Source organism: Colossoma macropomum, unplaced genomic scaffold, assembly GCF_904425465.1.
Source record: "Colossoma macropomum unplaced genomic scaffold, Colossoma_macropomum, whole genome shotgun sequence".
NCBI lineage: Eukaryota > Metazoa > Chordata > Actinopteri > Characiformes > Serrasalmidae > Colossoma > Colossoma macropomum.
The window spans coordinates 492501-507963 of record NW_023494821.1 but is presented as its reverse complement, the minus strand read 5'-3'; the positions used below and the strand labels follow the sequence as shown (position 1 = coordinate 507963).

Genomic DNA, 15463 nt, shown 5'->3' with positions numbered 1-15463 from the left:
ATACGTGCTATCTGCTCCATGCTAGAGCACCTGTGTCTGCTTCCTACCACATAACACAAAGGTGAAAGTGGGTGGTGTGGTTGGCATAATGTAATGGGTAACACCCCTGCCTTCTACGCTGTCAACTGGGGTTCAATCCCCTGCCTAGACAAACATCCTACACCAATAAGAGTCCTTGGGCAAGACTCCTAACACTACCCTCGCCTACCTGTGTAAATTCATCAAACTGTAAGACGCTTTGGATAAGGGCATCTGCCAAATGCCACAAATGTAAATCATCCTATCTTATAGGATGATAATGTTAAAAGTGTATTGCTGACAGTGGTGGTGACAGGAACCAGATATCTGAAGAGTTTAATTAATTTAAAAACTCCCTTACAGAAAGTTATTACATGAAATGCTAAAGAATATTTTGCCTGATGTCTGTGCCCATTAGTACATGATAATTTTGAGGTTTTTTAAAATCCACTCATGATTGAGTCTTACATGCAGAGTGCTTTAAAGCAAAATAGTCCCCCATACTTTTTCAGATTTACCACCATTTTATCATTATTAACACAGCATATTAAACTCGGAAGACGTGTAGGTTCACTGATGGTTATGGATAGCAAATAAAACGACTTTATGTGCGTTGCAGACACCAAGACCATCACTATAAGGAAATCTGAATACAGAAGTTTCTCTACAATGCACAATTTCACAGCAAGCCACTCTGGATAACTTCGTTTACATCTCAACGATTGTATTATGCAGAAATTTTGAAAAAATTGGTGGAACTCCCTTTTATTAGTAAAAAAACACAACAGCAGCAAGAATGAAGGAGCTTTAAGTGCTGAGTTACCTTTAACTCTGGATCCTGGCTATCTAGTCTCTTTTCAGAAATGGTAGTTGACTTGAATGACACCACAATTCTATTCTATTCTATTCTATTCTATTACTAGCTTTAACCATACGTTCCAACTCAGCACACTTGATACCCTGGCATGAAGGGTAACTCAATACGTCAATACTCAGTACTCAACAAGTTTTTACAAACCCCCCGGTCTCAGTTCAGTAAATTTCCACTATACTGGTCCCCCCGCCTCTTTAACGAATGTGATAGGGAGATTGGGCACTAGTGAAAGTCTTAGTGTTTAAAGGGCCCAAATTCTGCATTTTGTTTTATTCCTAAGTACACAGATAATCCAGCAGCAACACTCCTTACTGTACAGTATGGTAACTACACTTCTTATCACTTCAGTGTAAATGGGCAGGGCTAAACTGGTGTAGCTTGAACGAGCATTCATATGTACGTGTTCATGGTTGCCATGTCATTAATTAACTTCTTTAATGACCGGGGCCTACCGGTGGGCCCAAAGTTTTATTACACACTTCTATAAACTGCATTGAAGCCCCTGTAGTTACTGTAAGGAAATCTGACCATACATACAAACATACGTTTCTCTACAGCCTTAGTGTGTACTAAGCCTGGGATTTTAAAGGGTTAATTTAAAAAGAGCTGTTTTGGCAGCTTAGCGTATATATATATTGACTGCGTACACTATGAAACTACATACATCATAGTAAACATCTTGGGCCCTTCAAACAACTCCTACCATGTATCAATCTCTCTCTTTGTGGGATTTTCGAGTTTTTGGGATTGGGGAGGTTTTTGTTTTTTTTTTTCTCACCTGGTCTCACTCCCGCCAGCATGGGCAGTGGGTGGTGTGTGAAGGCCATGCGGGGGGACCTCGTCTGAGCCGACAGGGCGCCGAAATCGAATTTCCCCGACGGCTTCTTTAGAGACCCGGGAGAGGACAGCCCTGCCAGAGACCACACGTCAACAACAACAGACAACAAACAGGAAAATCAACAAGCTACAACACACGCTGCGCCTTCGCTAATAATGCCCTCCACTTGCAAGCTTAAAGTCCCTGTCAGGAATCGCCACAGCTTGCACACTAGCTTTTAGCACCACAACAACAGGGACTGTCAAATAGCATCAGCAACAAAATAAAACGATGGTACAAGACTTTACCCAGGAAGAGGTACAACTACCATGTTCTCTGTTAGAAAACTCAGAGCTAGTACTGAAGTGAGAGTTAGTACTGTTTCAGTAGTTCCTGACTGGGGCTTTAAAACATCTATCCTGTTCTTTATGTTCTCATATGGACAAATTAATTTATGCTGTTTGATGCTATGGACACATAATAGCGGGCGTAGCTGAAAATGTAGCTTGGTTGGTTAACAACAATGTTAAGACCTGAAGGTCAGTATCTCCTTGTTTGGTAAGGTCTCACTTTAATGCAGCCATATTCTAAAGTTTTCTAGCTACAGTCCATTTTCCAACCTCTCTTAATGCCTTCAAGCTTTACTATAGTAGTATATATATATGTACAAAAAAATTTTCAAAACAAGCTACTGAATTCAGATTCAAGCCCTCATGGATGTTAAAATAAAATTAACTGCAACTAATCCTTTTGGATATCTGGATGTTTTGGAGGTCTATACAACGACACATTAAACAGCACAGCATTTATTTGTTTTTAATCATTCACTCCAATAACTAACTCTGCTACATGCTGTTCGCAGTAACAACACTCCATATCACTTCAGTGTGTAGGCCAGGGGTCGGCAACATGTGGCTCCGGAGTCACATGCAACTCTTTTACTGCCTGTTGCGCCTCCACAGCCAAATTAGATTACATAAAATATTCTTCATTTGCAGTAAAATAAAGCTCTGCTTTTCATTCTAACATAGTTTTAACAATAAATGGTTTTAAACGTTGCAGTTAATGTAGTCTATATCTGTTATCACCAACCTTTAACCCTGAGGGTTGGCTCGCAGACTGCTGGTCACACAGCAACACAGACAACAGTCTCACCTAGCAAGTAGCTAACGAAAAGGTAAAGAGAAAGATTTAAGACTAACATCTACAATTCAGAGACGAACGGACTTATTTGCGTTTATAAGCACTCCTGATTTTAACATTCCACCTTAAATGGTGCCTGAGGTGCCAGAATGTAACTGCTGCACCATTTAAGGTGGAACAAGAGAATTGAAACAAGAAGTTGGTGAACACGAAGCTGACTTTAGCCTCATAAAAAATCGAATGTTGAGAGACATTTTACAAGAAACTACTGTACTTTTGAGGAAAAGTTTTTTGCCGGAGATGCAAGAAAATCAGCTATAGCTGAGCTAAAGCTTAAAGCAAAGCAAAGTAAGTCTGTATTTTCGCTAATATTATATCTTTATATATAGAGGGTGATTCAAAAAGATCAATCCGATTTCAAAATGATTTATTTATTTTACTTGTAAATCATTACAGAACAATGCAGTAAATTGTAAATAGTTTAACTGAGCATAAAGTTTATTATGTAATTTTTCAAGTGCTCAATAATGACCTCCTCCAGCTGTACGGACAACATCAACGCCATAGTCAAATTCATCCCATACTTGATTGAGCATGTTGGGTGTCACTGAACTTACGGCTCTTTCAGTGTGATTTTGGAGATCATCCAGTGTTGTGGAACTAACAACAAACGCTCTGAGCTGTTGGAAGTATGACGGATTCGCTCTTATTGAAGTGGAGAACGCAAAACGCTTTCTGCTCAGGGCTCTCCATCTCCTCGCAGACCGAAGGGAGCCATCCTCCAGTGACAGTCAGAAACTCTATGACTCCCTCTTTCAGTTGATATGTGATTGGTTCTTAGGTGCCTCACGGTTGTAAAAATATGGTGCTTTGAATTGGATGAATCTTTTTGAATCACCCCCTTTATATTCTAATACATTAGCTCATACTGAAAATGTTCCCGATTGCTAGTGTAGGGTAAATGAGTGGCCAAAGGCCTGTCACACTGTTATATAATCACCTATTCCAATTATTTGAGACAATCTCAATTATTTAAGCTGACTGCAATCATTTTCCACAGTAGTTAGATTTCACAGTCATATTATGCTGCGACAGACAAAATGTTAACTGAATGTGCTGGGTTGAAACAAATAAATGTAAATTAAAGAAAAGAGTAAATGCACTGATATGAGACACTGAGATGTCACTTAAATGAGTGTTTTACTTATATTTTCACTCCTGTGAAGAAGGTGTAGCTTTGCGTGACTCTATATATGCACATGTTCTATGTAACTGTAGACCTTTGTGTGAGTTAATTTGTCAGTATAACCAGTGTTAGCTACTAAGTAAATATTGCTAGCAAGTAAAGTGGTTAATCAGCCAATTTGGCCACTTTAGGCCTGTATTTTAACAGTTGTAAACAATGAACAAGAAAAGACAATTAAATCACTAATCACTATATTAAAATTAATCATCAGCTAAAATTTCATGATCGTCATAGCTGATGATTAATTTTAATATAGTAATTAGTGATCACTATATTAAATGTAAATATATGTAAATATGTTCTTGATTGTGACAATGAATTTAATACAGGCTTTTTTTGTGCTATACGTTTCAAGGTAAAGACTTTATAGACTGGAGATCATTTTAAAACGTAAATAATGTTTGAAAAGTACATTAAACTTTTTTATTTTAAAAAAGGTGAGAATTATTTTTCCATAATATGTGCCCTTCAAAGCTTTGTGGCATTAAAAAAACTCACAGATCTATTGGCCATTATTTGAAACAACTATTAATTAGAATTAAGCATGTACAGTTTTACTTTTACCTAATTGCTTTGGGATGCCAGGCATAATTAATGTTCTTCCCCAATGCTATAAAACAAATAATACTAATAAAAAATGTTATTACTTTCAACCAGGCAAACCTTACAAAACAGTTTTCCTTATAACCATTTTACTGCAAGTTGTGTCTGTAGATTACAAACTGTAGACTATAATTATATTTATATACAGTACTGTGTAAAATTCACAGACCACCTTTCATTTATTTAATTTCCACCAATGACCATTAAGTACAAGTTATTTATTTTTCAAGATATTTCTAAGATTAGATAAAAAACAATCCACTTGCATAAGGATGGCAAGGAAGTTCTAGGAACATAATTGAAAAAAACAAGAGTTTTCAACACTGGAAATATTAAAAGATGGATAACTAACGACCAAAAACGATTAAAGACAGAGAAAATCCTAATTCCTAACAACCACACAAACATCTAGGAGACCAACAAAACTGTCTGAATCAGAAAAACAATACTCTATCTATGTCTATCCTTCCACTTTGAGAAGACCACTCAAGACAACTCAACATTGGCAAATCAAACAAAGAAGCTGATGGGGACCACCCAGAGTCCAGACCCCAACATTACTGAATGTGTTTGGGATTACTTCAATCATGAGAAGCAGACAATGCAACCAACTTTGGTAACACTTTATTTGGATAGTCCACTTTAAATGCTTTGTAGATGCTTAATTTTCTTTGAAGTTACATTCAACTAAATATCTACTAAAGTGACCATATTGTCTTTAACTCTAAAACTGGCTCTGATCCTAACCCTAAACTTAACCTCAACCCAAAACCTAAACCTAAACCCACCCCTCACCCTGGTCCAGATCCACTGTTTAGAATCAACTGAGTTTCAACAGACAGTTTGTTAACAATTTGAACATCTGTAGATAATCTACAGGGGACAACTTCTAAGACTGAACTTTGGAAGTGTGTAAATATCACTGTAAACTTAAACTTAAAACTGAAAGCAAGTGTTCGGAAAAGAAAAAAAAACTTGTACTTAATGATTGTTTTGATGGGAAATTAAGTAAAGAAAGTGTCGTCTCTGACTTTCGTATTATAGATGACAGAAATGTGTGAGATGTGACTTGAAGCCTAAATCAGGAATCTCTCAATGTGCAGGCCAAATGTTTTATAGCAAATGAAGACTTGATATAACAATAACAACCCTGATTAATGAAAGTCAATAATGCACAAAGGAAAACAGTGAATAGAGCTTTGGCAACACTACTGTTGACTGGTTTTGCAAGTTTGGAATGTTGAGTTTTGTCTGATGTCACTTTGGTGTCTACATAATAAAAAAATCTGCAGATCTATCCAACAGGCAACGAATCCAGCAGGCTAATCTTGAACTGCATTACTCAATGTACAGGGTTCTGTGTTCAACAGCTGCTCCTACGCATCACCCAGCACAGAATGATGGATAGAGGGGGAAACGATAAAGAAAATATGATGGATATATATATTGTGTGTGCGTGGAAGGGGGGTGAAAATAGCATGGCGAGGTGAGAAAATGTGGGAGAAAGTGACAGGAGGACAGAGCTTCAGTGGCAGATTATCAAAACCACACACACTCCAAAAATGGCTGAACCGAATCCTGGCATGGAGCGCTGTGCCTCTGAAATGTTCTCTCTTAAACTTAGTTTCAGTTTGCGTGTTATTTTTTCACTCTCTATATTAAAGCATTAAATCCCATTTAAGCTTAAATCCCTCGGTTTCAGTTCGTCAGTCTGTTTGTATATGTGTGTATGTGTGTGTGACTGTGTTTTTAGACATGTGTGCGTGGGTGTGTGTAAATGTGTGTTAAGTCTGGAGCAGGTGGGAGTGTGTAAAGAGAGAATATGAGAATATGGGAGCTGTTTCTGTTCTCCATCACTCGTTTCTTCTTTTTTTTTTTTCTTTTCTTTGTTGTTTGCCATAAATACTGTGAAAAGGCCCGGAGGGTGCACGCTATTAGAAGTGATACTGAGAGGCTAATCTCACCACGACCAGCAGCGATTACACAAACAAAGTTTAAAACGTACACACGCAAGGCACGGAACTGACTTGATTCAAACGTGCATATCAGCCCTACATAAATGAAATAGATCACATAAACAGGCTTCCTTACTTCTGGCAGTAACTGTGCTGATGTAATATATTTAATTCATGTTGAACTGATGTACATATTTTAATCAATTCAATTCAGTGCAGCCATTCAGTCGACTATATAGAAGCCCATACATTAGCCTTATGACAGGCTTTATAACATCACCATAACATACACAACCAAAACAAAGCACATACAGAAGGAAACTAACTGTCTCCTCCCCTTTTTCATTAACGTGCCAGACTGGTATTTAGTTCTGCCTTAATAAAGCTTTAACAAAGTCAGTCTCTCCCTCACTTTCTGTCCATGTGTCACTCTCACTTTCCCTCTCCGCATTCTCTCTCTCCATCTCCATTTCTGTCTTTCTTTCTAAGTCTGTTTGTCTATTTGACTCTTTCTGTCTTTCTTTTTCTTTCTTTCTTTGTCTTTCTTTTTCTTTTTTGTGTTTCTTTCTTTCTTACTGTCTGTCTTTCGTTCTTTCTTTCATCCTTTCTTTCTTTTTTATTTCTTTTTCTCTCCTCTCTGTCCATCTCTTTCTCTCTCTCAATCTCTCATTCTTCCCTTTCTTTCTTTCTCTTTCTTTCTTTCTTTCTTTCTGTCTGTCTTTCATAGTTTTTTCTTTCTTTCTTTGTGTCTCGCTCTCTTTCTGTCTTCTGTGACTACACAAAATCAGCCTAAATAAAATTCATACAAAAGGAAACTCTCTCTCTCTCTGTCTGCATCTCTCTCTTTCTTTTTATCTGTAGATGTAAATTATTTGGAGCACTGCTGTACGTATGAGCACTGCTGTTGGATTAGGACAGTCTCTCTCTCTCTCTCTCTCTCTCTCTCTCTCTCTTTCTCTCATACACACACACACACACACACACAGACTTGGACTGATATCTCTTGTAGAAACACATTGGTGTCATCTGGGACCAGGAGCTGGAGTGAGAAAGAGAGAGGGTGTGTGTGTGTGTGTGTGTGTGTGTGTGTGTGTGTGTGTGTGTGTTCTAACCATGGTAAGGAAACTGCACGCCATCGTTTTCATGTTTAATCTTCCTCTCCTGAACGCTCGCCAAGTGGTGCTGCACTGCAAGTGGAGAAGGGCATTATTAACACAGAGAGAGTGGGAGAGAGAGAGAGAGAGATACAGAAAGAGAGAGAGAGAGAGAGAGATACTAAATAAGAGAGACGGAGAGAGGTAGAGAAAGAGGGCAATATAAGGAGAACAGAGAGAGAGAGTGACAAAGAACAGAGTGGTATATGTAGAGAGAGAGAGAAAGAACAAGAGGAGAGTAAACAGAACCAAGAGGGAGAATAAGAGAGGGTAAAGAGAGAAAGAAAGAAAGAAAGGTGAGAGAAAGAGGGAAAGAGAAACGTGTGACGAAACTTTGGGGAGGGAGTGAGACGGATAAAGAGAGGAAGAGTAATAGAGGTGGGAAAGTCTAGGTATCTTACTATTCGATTTTGTTTCATGGTGGCGAGGTGTGAAAATAAAATGATTGTCGATGCACCTTTTAGATTTCTACAGTCTACATTATAATGTTCTTCTGTATCTGTCATTAACAAGTACTGCTAGCTTAGTTGAGTCTGAATGTAGTCTATACTCTGTGCATGACGTCTGGTTCCACTATCTGGAACGAGATCCTAATCCTTACTAAGTCATGGCCACGCATTAGGATCTCGTTCCCACGTGTTCATGAGTCATGTCCACGCATTAATTTTATTTATATGGGATGACAGATGATTAATAAACTCTTAACAGGTTTAACAACAAATCAGTGAAGTAGCAGTAGTGAAGCATCTGAATACACTGAAGTAAATATCTTGTAGATGTTCTGTTGATACATTACGTACATTAAGTAGATATATTGTTAATATGTTACTTCCATTACGCAAAACCTAACCTTACCAACCTTACCCAAAACCTAACCCTAACCAAACAAACTAACAAACTAACTAACAACCAAATGAACAAACTAATAAAAAAAGATCACACACTCTCCCATCAGAAAAACATACAAAGGTCAAGTAAATACAACAAATAAATGAATTAATAATACTCAACAGCATTTGAAAATATATGCCCATTTTGAATTTGATGCCAGAAACATGTTTCAAAAAAGTTGGAACAGGGGCATGCTTACCACTGTGTTTCGTGATGTTTGGGGACTGTCAAAACTACAATTGCTGTAGTTTTGAAAGTTAAATGTTTTCCCATTTTTGCTTGATATAGGATATTGCATTTTTCATTTCATAACGCGACTAATGTTTTCAGTGGGTGTCAGGTCAGTTTAGCACCCAGACCCTTTTATTACAGAGCCATGCCGTTGTAATATATCAGAATGTGCGTTGGCATTGTCTTGCTGAAATAAAGAAGCCTTCCCTGAAAAAGACAATGTCTGGATGGCAGAATATGATGTGTCGAAAGCCTGTAGATCTAATTCAGCATAAATGATGCCTTCACAGATGTGCAAGCCACCCATGCCATGTGCACCAATGCACCCCTATACTGTCATGAATGTTGGCTTTTGAACTGTGTGCTGATAATAAACAGGATGGTCCCTCTCCTCTTTAGCCCAAAGGATGCAGCATTCATGGAATTTAAAATTTTGATTTGTCGGACCACAGGACACTTTTCCACTTCTTCCACATTTTGTACAAGCTTGGGCCCAGAGAAGGCGGCAGCGTTTCTGGATCCTGTTTATATATGGTTTCTTCTTTGCATGGGAGGGCTTTAACTTGCATTTGTGGATGCAGCGATGAACTGCATCAGACAGTGGTTTTCAGAAGTGTTCCTGAGCCCATCCAGTGATTTCCACTACAGAATCATGTCTGACCTGTTGCCAACTAACCTAATTAATTGTGAGATGTTCCACCAGTTTTTTTTTTTAGCGTCACACAACTTCACCAGTCTTTTGTGCCCTGTCCCAACCTTTTTGAAATATGTTGCTGGCATCACATTAAAAAAAAATTATTATATTTTTCAAAATATAGTAAAATTCCTCAGTTTCAACATTTGCACTATTTTCAATCAAATGATTTGTACATCATTGCATTCTGTTTTTATTTACATTTTGCACAGTGTCCTTGTTTTGTTTTTGTGTGACCCCCCCCCCATTGCCCTGACAAGGTATATAAATAAACCTGTGAATCTGTGTTTGTGTGTGTGTGTGTGTGTGTGAGTACCTGTGTCCACATCGTTGGGCCAGCCGCTGGATTGTGAACTGGTGCCAGCAGGAGAGCGCGTGGAATAAAATACGTCATCAACTGGGCTGTCCATTTCGCTGTCATCTATAGACTTACGTTTAGTGGAGCTAGAGAGAGGTAAAGAGAGTTGGGGGGGAGAGAGGCGGGAGAAGGAGGGAGGGAGGAAGAGAAAATGGAAGAGAGAGAAATATGTTTTATAAATAGATACTGCTGTAAAACATACTTTGCAGAAAACAGAAACACAAGCACATAAACACACACAGATAGATAAGCATGTACACAATCCTTAAAAAGTTTGGAATCAGTGCTTTTAATAATGTGAAGTGAAAACTGGGTTGCAGACAGGTATATAAAAACCTGACTTGAGAATAAGTGGAAATTAATTTCCAGAATTCATCATATTTCAAAAGTGGAGATCAAACATAAATATTAAAATATTGAAAAACAACATCTAAAATTACCTTTGACAGCTTGTTAGACTTAAATATTAAAGTAATTATTGTATATTAAAACAACAAAAATAATAATTTGGCAAGTGATTCCAAACTTTTGAACGGTAGTGTGTACACACATATATATATATATATACACACACAAAGAGCCAGAACAAAAGTTAAGCACACAATAAGCTACCTCCGAGGAAGACTTGCGTACAGCTCCACCTCGGCCCTGGAGCACCACCCAGAGAGCGAAGGAGAGAGAGAGAGAGAGAGACAGGGAGAGGTGGAGAGGTATGACAGAAGACAGTGGAGAAGGACAGACAGAGAGGAAGAAAACAAATAAAAGGATGAGAGTGACAGAGGAATGAAGGGCAGATTCAGCAAGATAAGAACATTTTTTATCATTTATTATTATAGAAATGAAAGAAGGTATACATATTCTTGATTGAAGTGTGTGTTGGGGGTTTAGGTTTATGTATCAACAATAGCCATAAATCATTTTTACACAATTATTTCAAACCTCACTTTTTTTCAATTAAACAGGCTGTTTTTTGTTATTATGCCATTAAGACTGATATATATATATATATATATATATATATATATATATATATATATATATATGAGCTTGTTCTGTAAGTGAGCCCTTTATTGTATCTAATTAAAAAAAACAGTCCAGACTAAAATAGTCTTTATAACCTCAACATAAGCAGACGGGGCCTGTAGGCTAATTAGTTGTAAATAGTTGTTTTTGCAGCTTTGTAACCATATATGTGCTGTATGGACTGGAAGCCGAATGGTGCGTTAGGAAGCATTAAGAACGTCTACATAATACATCAAATTCTTTTATTTAAAAAAAGTGAGGATGTTGGTTTTTCCATGATATGAGCCATTGAAGCATTTTCCTTTTGCTCATTATTTACTGATATGAAGATGAGTTAATAATTCAATGAGTGCTTGGCTAAGACAATCTGATCAGACTCAGTCTAACAGGTCAAGTATTGACTAGAAGCTCTGTTAGTAAACACAGCTCAAGCAGACCTCATGTTCAAAATGAGGCCAAAACACCATAAGTTAACACTTTAGTATATGTTAACTAGAAATCAACATTTTTATTGGAGGCACTCATATGAACCAAAAGAAAATAAGCATATTATAGACCCAATGCTGTAATAAGGAGCACCTAGTTAGTTACTAGTTATTGGCTTGACAAAGCTTAATAAGAACATTATAGGATAATATAACGTCCCCTTTATTGAAGTATTACATGGGTTAAAATAATACATCAATCTACAGATGGCAACTAAATAGCACTGATTTGGGCAGTTAGAATCCATTATCGTTGATTATAACAATATTAAATAAAATATGCACTTATTTTTGGACAATTCTCTGCCTATTTTCAAACATGAAAAAGCTTGTTGTATTGTTTGTACCACATATATTTCACTACTTCTACTGTGTAAATAGCTCCTCTGGTCACACTTGTGTTAAATCTGAATAATAAAAATACTAAAATATTCAAATCTCAAACTGAATCACCCTGAGGACAGAGATTTAGCTATCTAGAGGAGTATGTGTGTGTGTGTGTGTGTGTGTGTGTGTGTGTGCGTGTGTCTGTGTGTGTACCTGGTAGATGGTGGTGATGTCAGCGAGCGCCGGCCCAGCGCTACTTGGTTGATGTTGTAGTAACCCGGACTCTCCAGGTCAGCCAATGAAAAATTAGGACCGGACGCCGTGGCAACCGGGGCTGAGAGAGAGAATAAAAAGAAAAATCAGTTCATATCTGAAATTTTAAATATCCCATGGCAACAATATGGCTAAAAGGTGATTTTTTTTATCTCTTGATATATCATAATGAACTCAGGACTGCTGATTTCTAAGACAAGAACAGCAATGAATAAGAATTGAATAAATTCATGACAGTTACAAATAACCAAAAAATAAATAAATAAATAAAATAAAATAAGTACCATTAGATCCTTATCCACAGCATAACTATCCAAATTTCTTCACTCTAGACTGTGCACTTCACAAGACCTTCTGTGGCATTTTTTTCTTATACTAAATTTAGTTGTTGAACATGAGTGGGATAACTAACACTTTTTTCTAGATCTAGATCAGCTCTATGACCTCACAAAAAACAACAGCATGGATTAAATGCTATACTTATATGTCTAGTTACATAGAGGTGAATCAATACTCTGCATGTGTGTTTACTCATTATGTAATCTTGCCCTCTGAACAGTTGCATATATGCGTGTATGTGTGTTTACTCACTCTGTGACACTCGTACTAGCTCGGCCGCGTTCCAAACCCCTGACGTTACGAAGCAATCCTGGAAGCTCAAATGTCCTGTAAGAAGGAGAAGTTATTACCTGTTACAACCACATGGCATCAAAAGGCAAATTAACTTTTGATCACTATATTAATAATGTACAGATAAATTTATGTAAGCTCGCTCAGAGACTCATAGACTCTTCTGGCTTAGAGCTCCATGACATTACAGACTCTTCTCATGTTAAACCTAATGATGTCATAAACTCTTCAGAGTACAGAACTCAAAGACATTACAGACCTTATTTACACCTGGTTGTTTCATGTGTGTTGAGTATCCAAATTATATCCAGTTAAAGATTACCCACATAAAAATGCAGGTTTAAAGGCAACCAAGATGCATTTAAAATGGATTTAAATCTGACCACTAAAACCACTTCAGAAAATGGTCTGAGAAGCAGTTCAGCCAGATGTTATACAAGTATAAATACATCTGTCTCTCCAAGCCACAGTTGACAACCAAAACGCCTCCCAATACTGTGACGGCGTCTCCCATTGCTGTTCTGTATAAGAGACCAAAATGCCCACTAGATGTCCACCACTAAACACAGGCATCACTACCCCTTCTGTTCAGCTCTTTATGTGAGTTTCTCCTCTGAGTTCACCTCACTGTTATACACTGTCTCACTAACTCATGTGGCTCATGACCTCAGTGACAGTACAGGAGTCTAATTATTCTAAACAGCCTCATCTAACACAGACTTTTCTGGCTTTGAGCTTAATGACATCACAGACTCTTCTGGCTTAGAACTAAGAGATGATATACACGCTTCTGGCTTAAAACTCAATTACATCACAGATCAGAGGAGGATGGGTTCCTTTTTTGAGTCTTGGTTTCTCTCAAGCTTTCTTTCTCTTGCTCTGAGGGAGTTTTTTCTTGCCACTTTCGCCCTTGGCTTACTCACTGGGCCCTAATTTTCTGTAAAGCTGTGTTTTGTCAACACTTATCATTAAAATCGCTTTATAAATTAAGTTTGACTTAACATGACTTGACCCTTCTGGCTTAGTGACATCGAAGGTTGGGATGTAACAGAATGAAAGTACTGGGAATACATACTCAGAATACAGAAGTATGCTGAATACAAGTATCTGTATCTGTTACATTTTGTAAAGACAATATTCAGAATACATTTGCCTTTTACATTTTTAGGAGAATACTTTTAGAATATGTACCTACTAAACAAAAATAAATAATACATTTAATTTTTTTATTATTTTAAAATCAGCACACAGTGTGAGCTCACTTTTTCACTTATTGATGTTCACTTATTAATCTCAGTGTTACTGAGCCCTGCTAAAGTCTGAGTAGACTGATAAATCAATGTGATGATCAGTTATTAATCTCAGTGTTACTGAACTCTGCTAAAACCTGAGTAGACTGATAAATCAATAATGATCAGTTATTAATCTCAGTGTTACTGAGCCCTGCTAAAGTCTGAGTAGACTGATAAATCAATGTGATGATCAGTTATTAATCTCAGTGTTACTGAACTCTGCTAAAACCTGAGTAGACTGATAAATCAATAATGATCAGTTATTAATCTCAGTGTTACTGAGCTCTGCTAAAGCCTGAGTAGACTGATAAATCAATGTGATGATCAGTTATTAATCTCAGTGTTACTGAGCTCTGTTAAAGCCTGAGTAGACTGATAAATCAATGTGATGATCAGTTATTAATCTCAGTGTTACTGAGCTCTGCTAAAGCCTGAGTAGACTGATAAATCAATGTGATGATCAGTTATTAATCTCAGTGTTACTGAGCTCTGCTAAAGTCTGAGTAGACTGATAAATCAATGTGATGATCAGTTATTAATCTCAGTGTTACTGAACTCTGTTAAGCCTGAGTAGACTGATAAATCAATGTGATGATCAGTTATTAATCTCAGTGTTACTGAGCTCTGCTAAAGCCTGAGTAGACTGATAAATCAATGTGATCAGTTATTAATCTCAGTGTTACTGAGCTCTGCTAAAGCCTGAGTAGACTGATAAATCAATGTGATCAGTTATTAATCTCAGTGTTACTGAGCTCTGCTAAAGCCTGAGTAGACTGATAAATCAATGTGATCAGTTATTAATCTCAGTGACACTGAGCTCTGCTGAAGCCTCCTCAGCAGTGGACATGTTTGCAAGTGATATGCTTAGCAGTGGTGTTGTACTGGACTGATGGGAACTGCTGGAGCAGCAGTGGGCTGATGTGGGCAGTAAGAGAGAAAGAACATCCTGAGAATATTTAGAACTTCATTTAAACGATAAGCTAATTTTTCATGAAACATATGAAACATACTTTTTACATGTGCCTTACCAAGATGTTCTCAATGATGTTCTAGCCCCATCTGGTTTAGAACTCAATGACATCATTTACTTTTCTAGCTTAGAACCTAATGACATCACAGGCTGTTCTGGCTTCAAACTCAGTGACGTCACAGACTCTTCTGTCTTTGACCTTAATGATATTACAGATTGTTCAGGCTTTGAACTAATTGATCTCATGGACTCTTTTGGCTTAGAACTCAATGACATCATTTACTTTTCTGGCTTAGAACTTAATGACATCACAGACTGTTCTGGCTTCAAACTCAGCGATGTCAAAGACTCTTCTGTCTTTGACCTTAATGAAATTACAGATGGTTCAGGCTTTGAATTAAGTGATGCCATGGACTCTTCTGGCTTAGGACTCAATGACGTTCTAGCCCTGTGTGGTCTAGTACTCAATGGAATCACAG

At 37.5% G+C, this 15463-nt stretch overlaps 1 protein-coding gene across 8 annotated transcripts in view; it reads right to left on the bottom strand.

Annotated features, from left to right (window-relative positions):
- nfixa (nuclear factor I/Xa) overlaps positions 1 to 15463 on the bottom strand; it is a 168256-nt gene that overhangs the window by 21639 nt on the left and 131154 nt on the right. For 3 of the 8 annotated variants that reach the window (XM_036560321.1, XM_036560326.1, XM_036560323.1), the window contains 6 exons: positions 12684 to 12758; positions 12033 to 12153; positions 10597 to 10632; positions 9943 to 10070; positions 7769 to 7843; positions 1671 to 1802 (listed from right to left, as the gene is read on the bottom strand). In XM_036560321.1, coding sequence (XP_036416214.1) covers positions 1671 to 1802; positions 7769 to 7843; positions 9943 to 10070; positions 10597 to 10632; positions 12033 to 12153; positions 12684 to 12758 — 567 coding nt within the window. The remainder of the gene's footprint in view (positions 1 to 1670; positions 1803 to 7768; positions 7844 to 9942; positions 10071 to 10596; positions 10633 to 12032; positions 12154 to 12683; positions 12759 to 15463) is intronic. The other 5 variants (XM_036560325.1, XM_036560327.1, XM_036560322.1 and 2 more) reach the window with 3 other exon arrangements.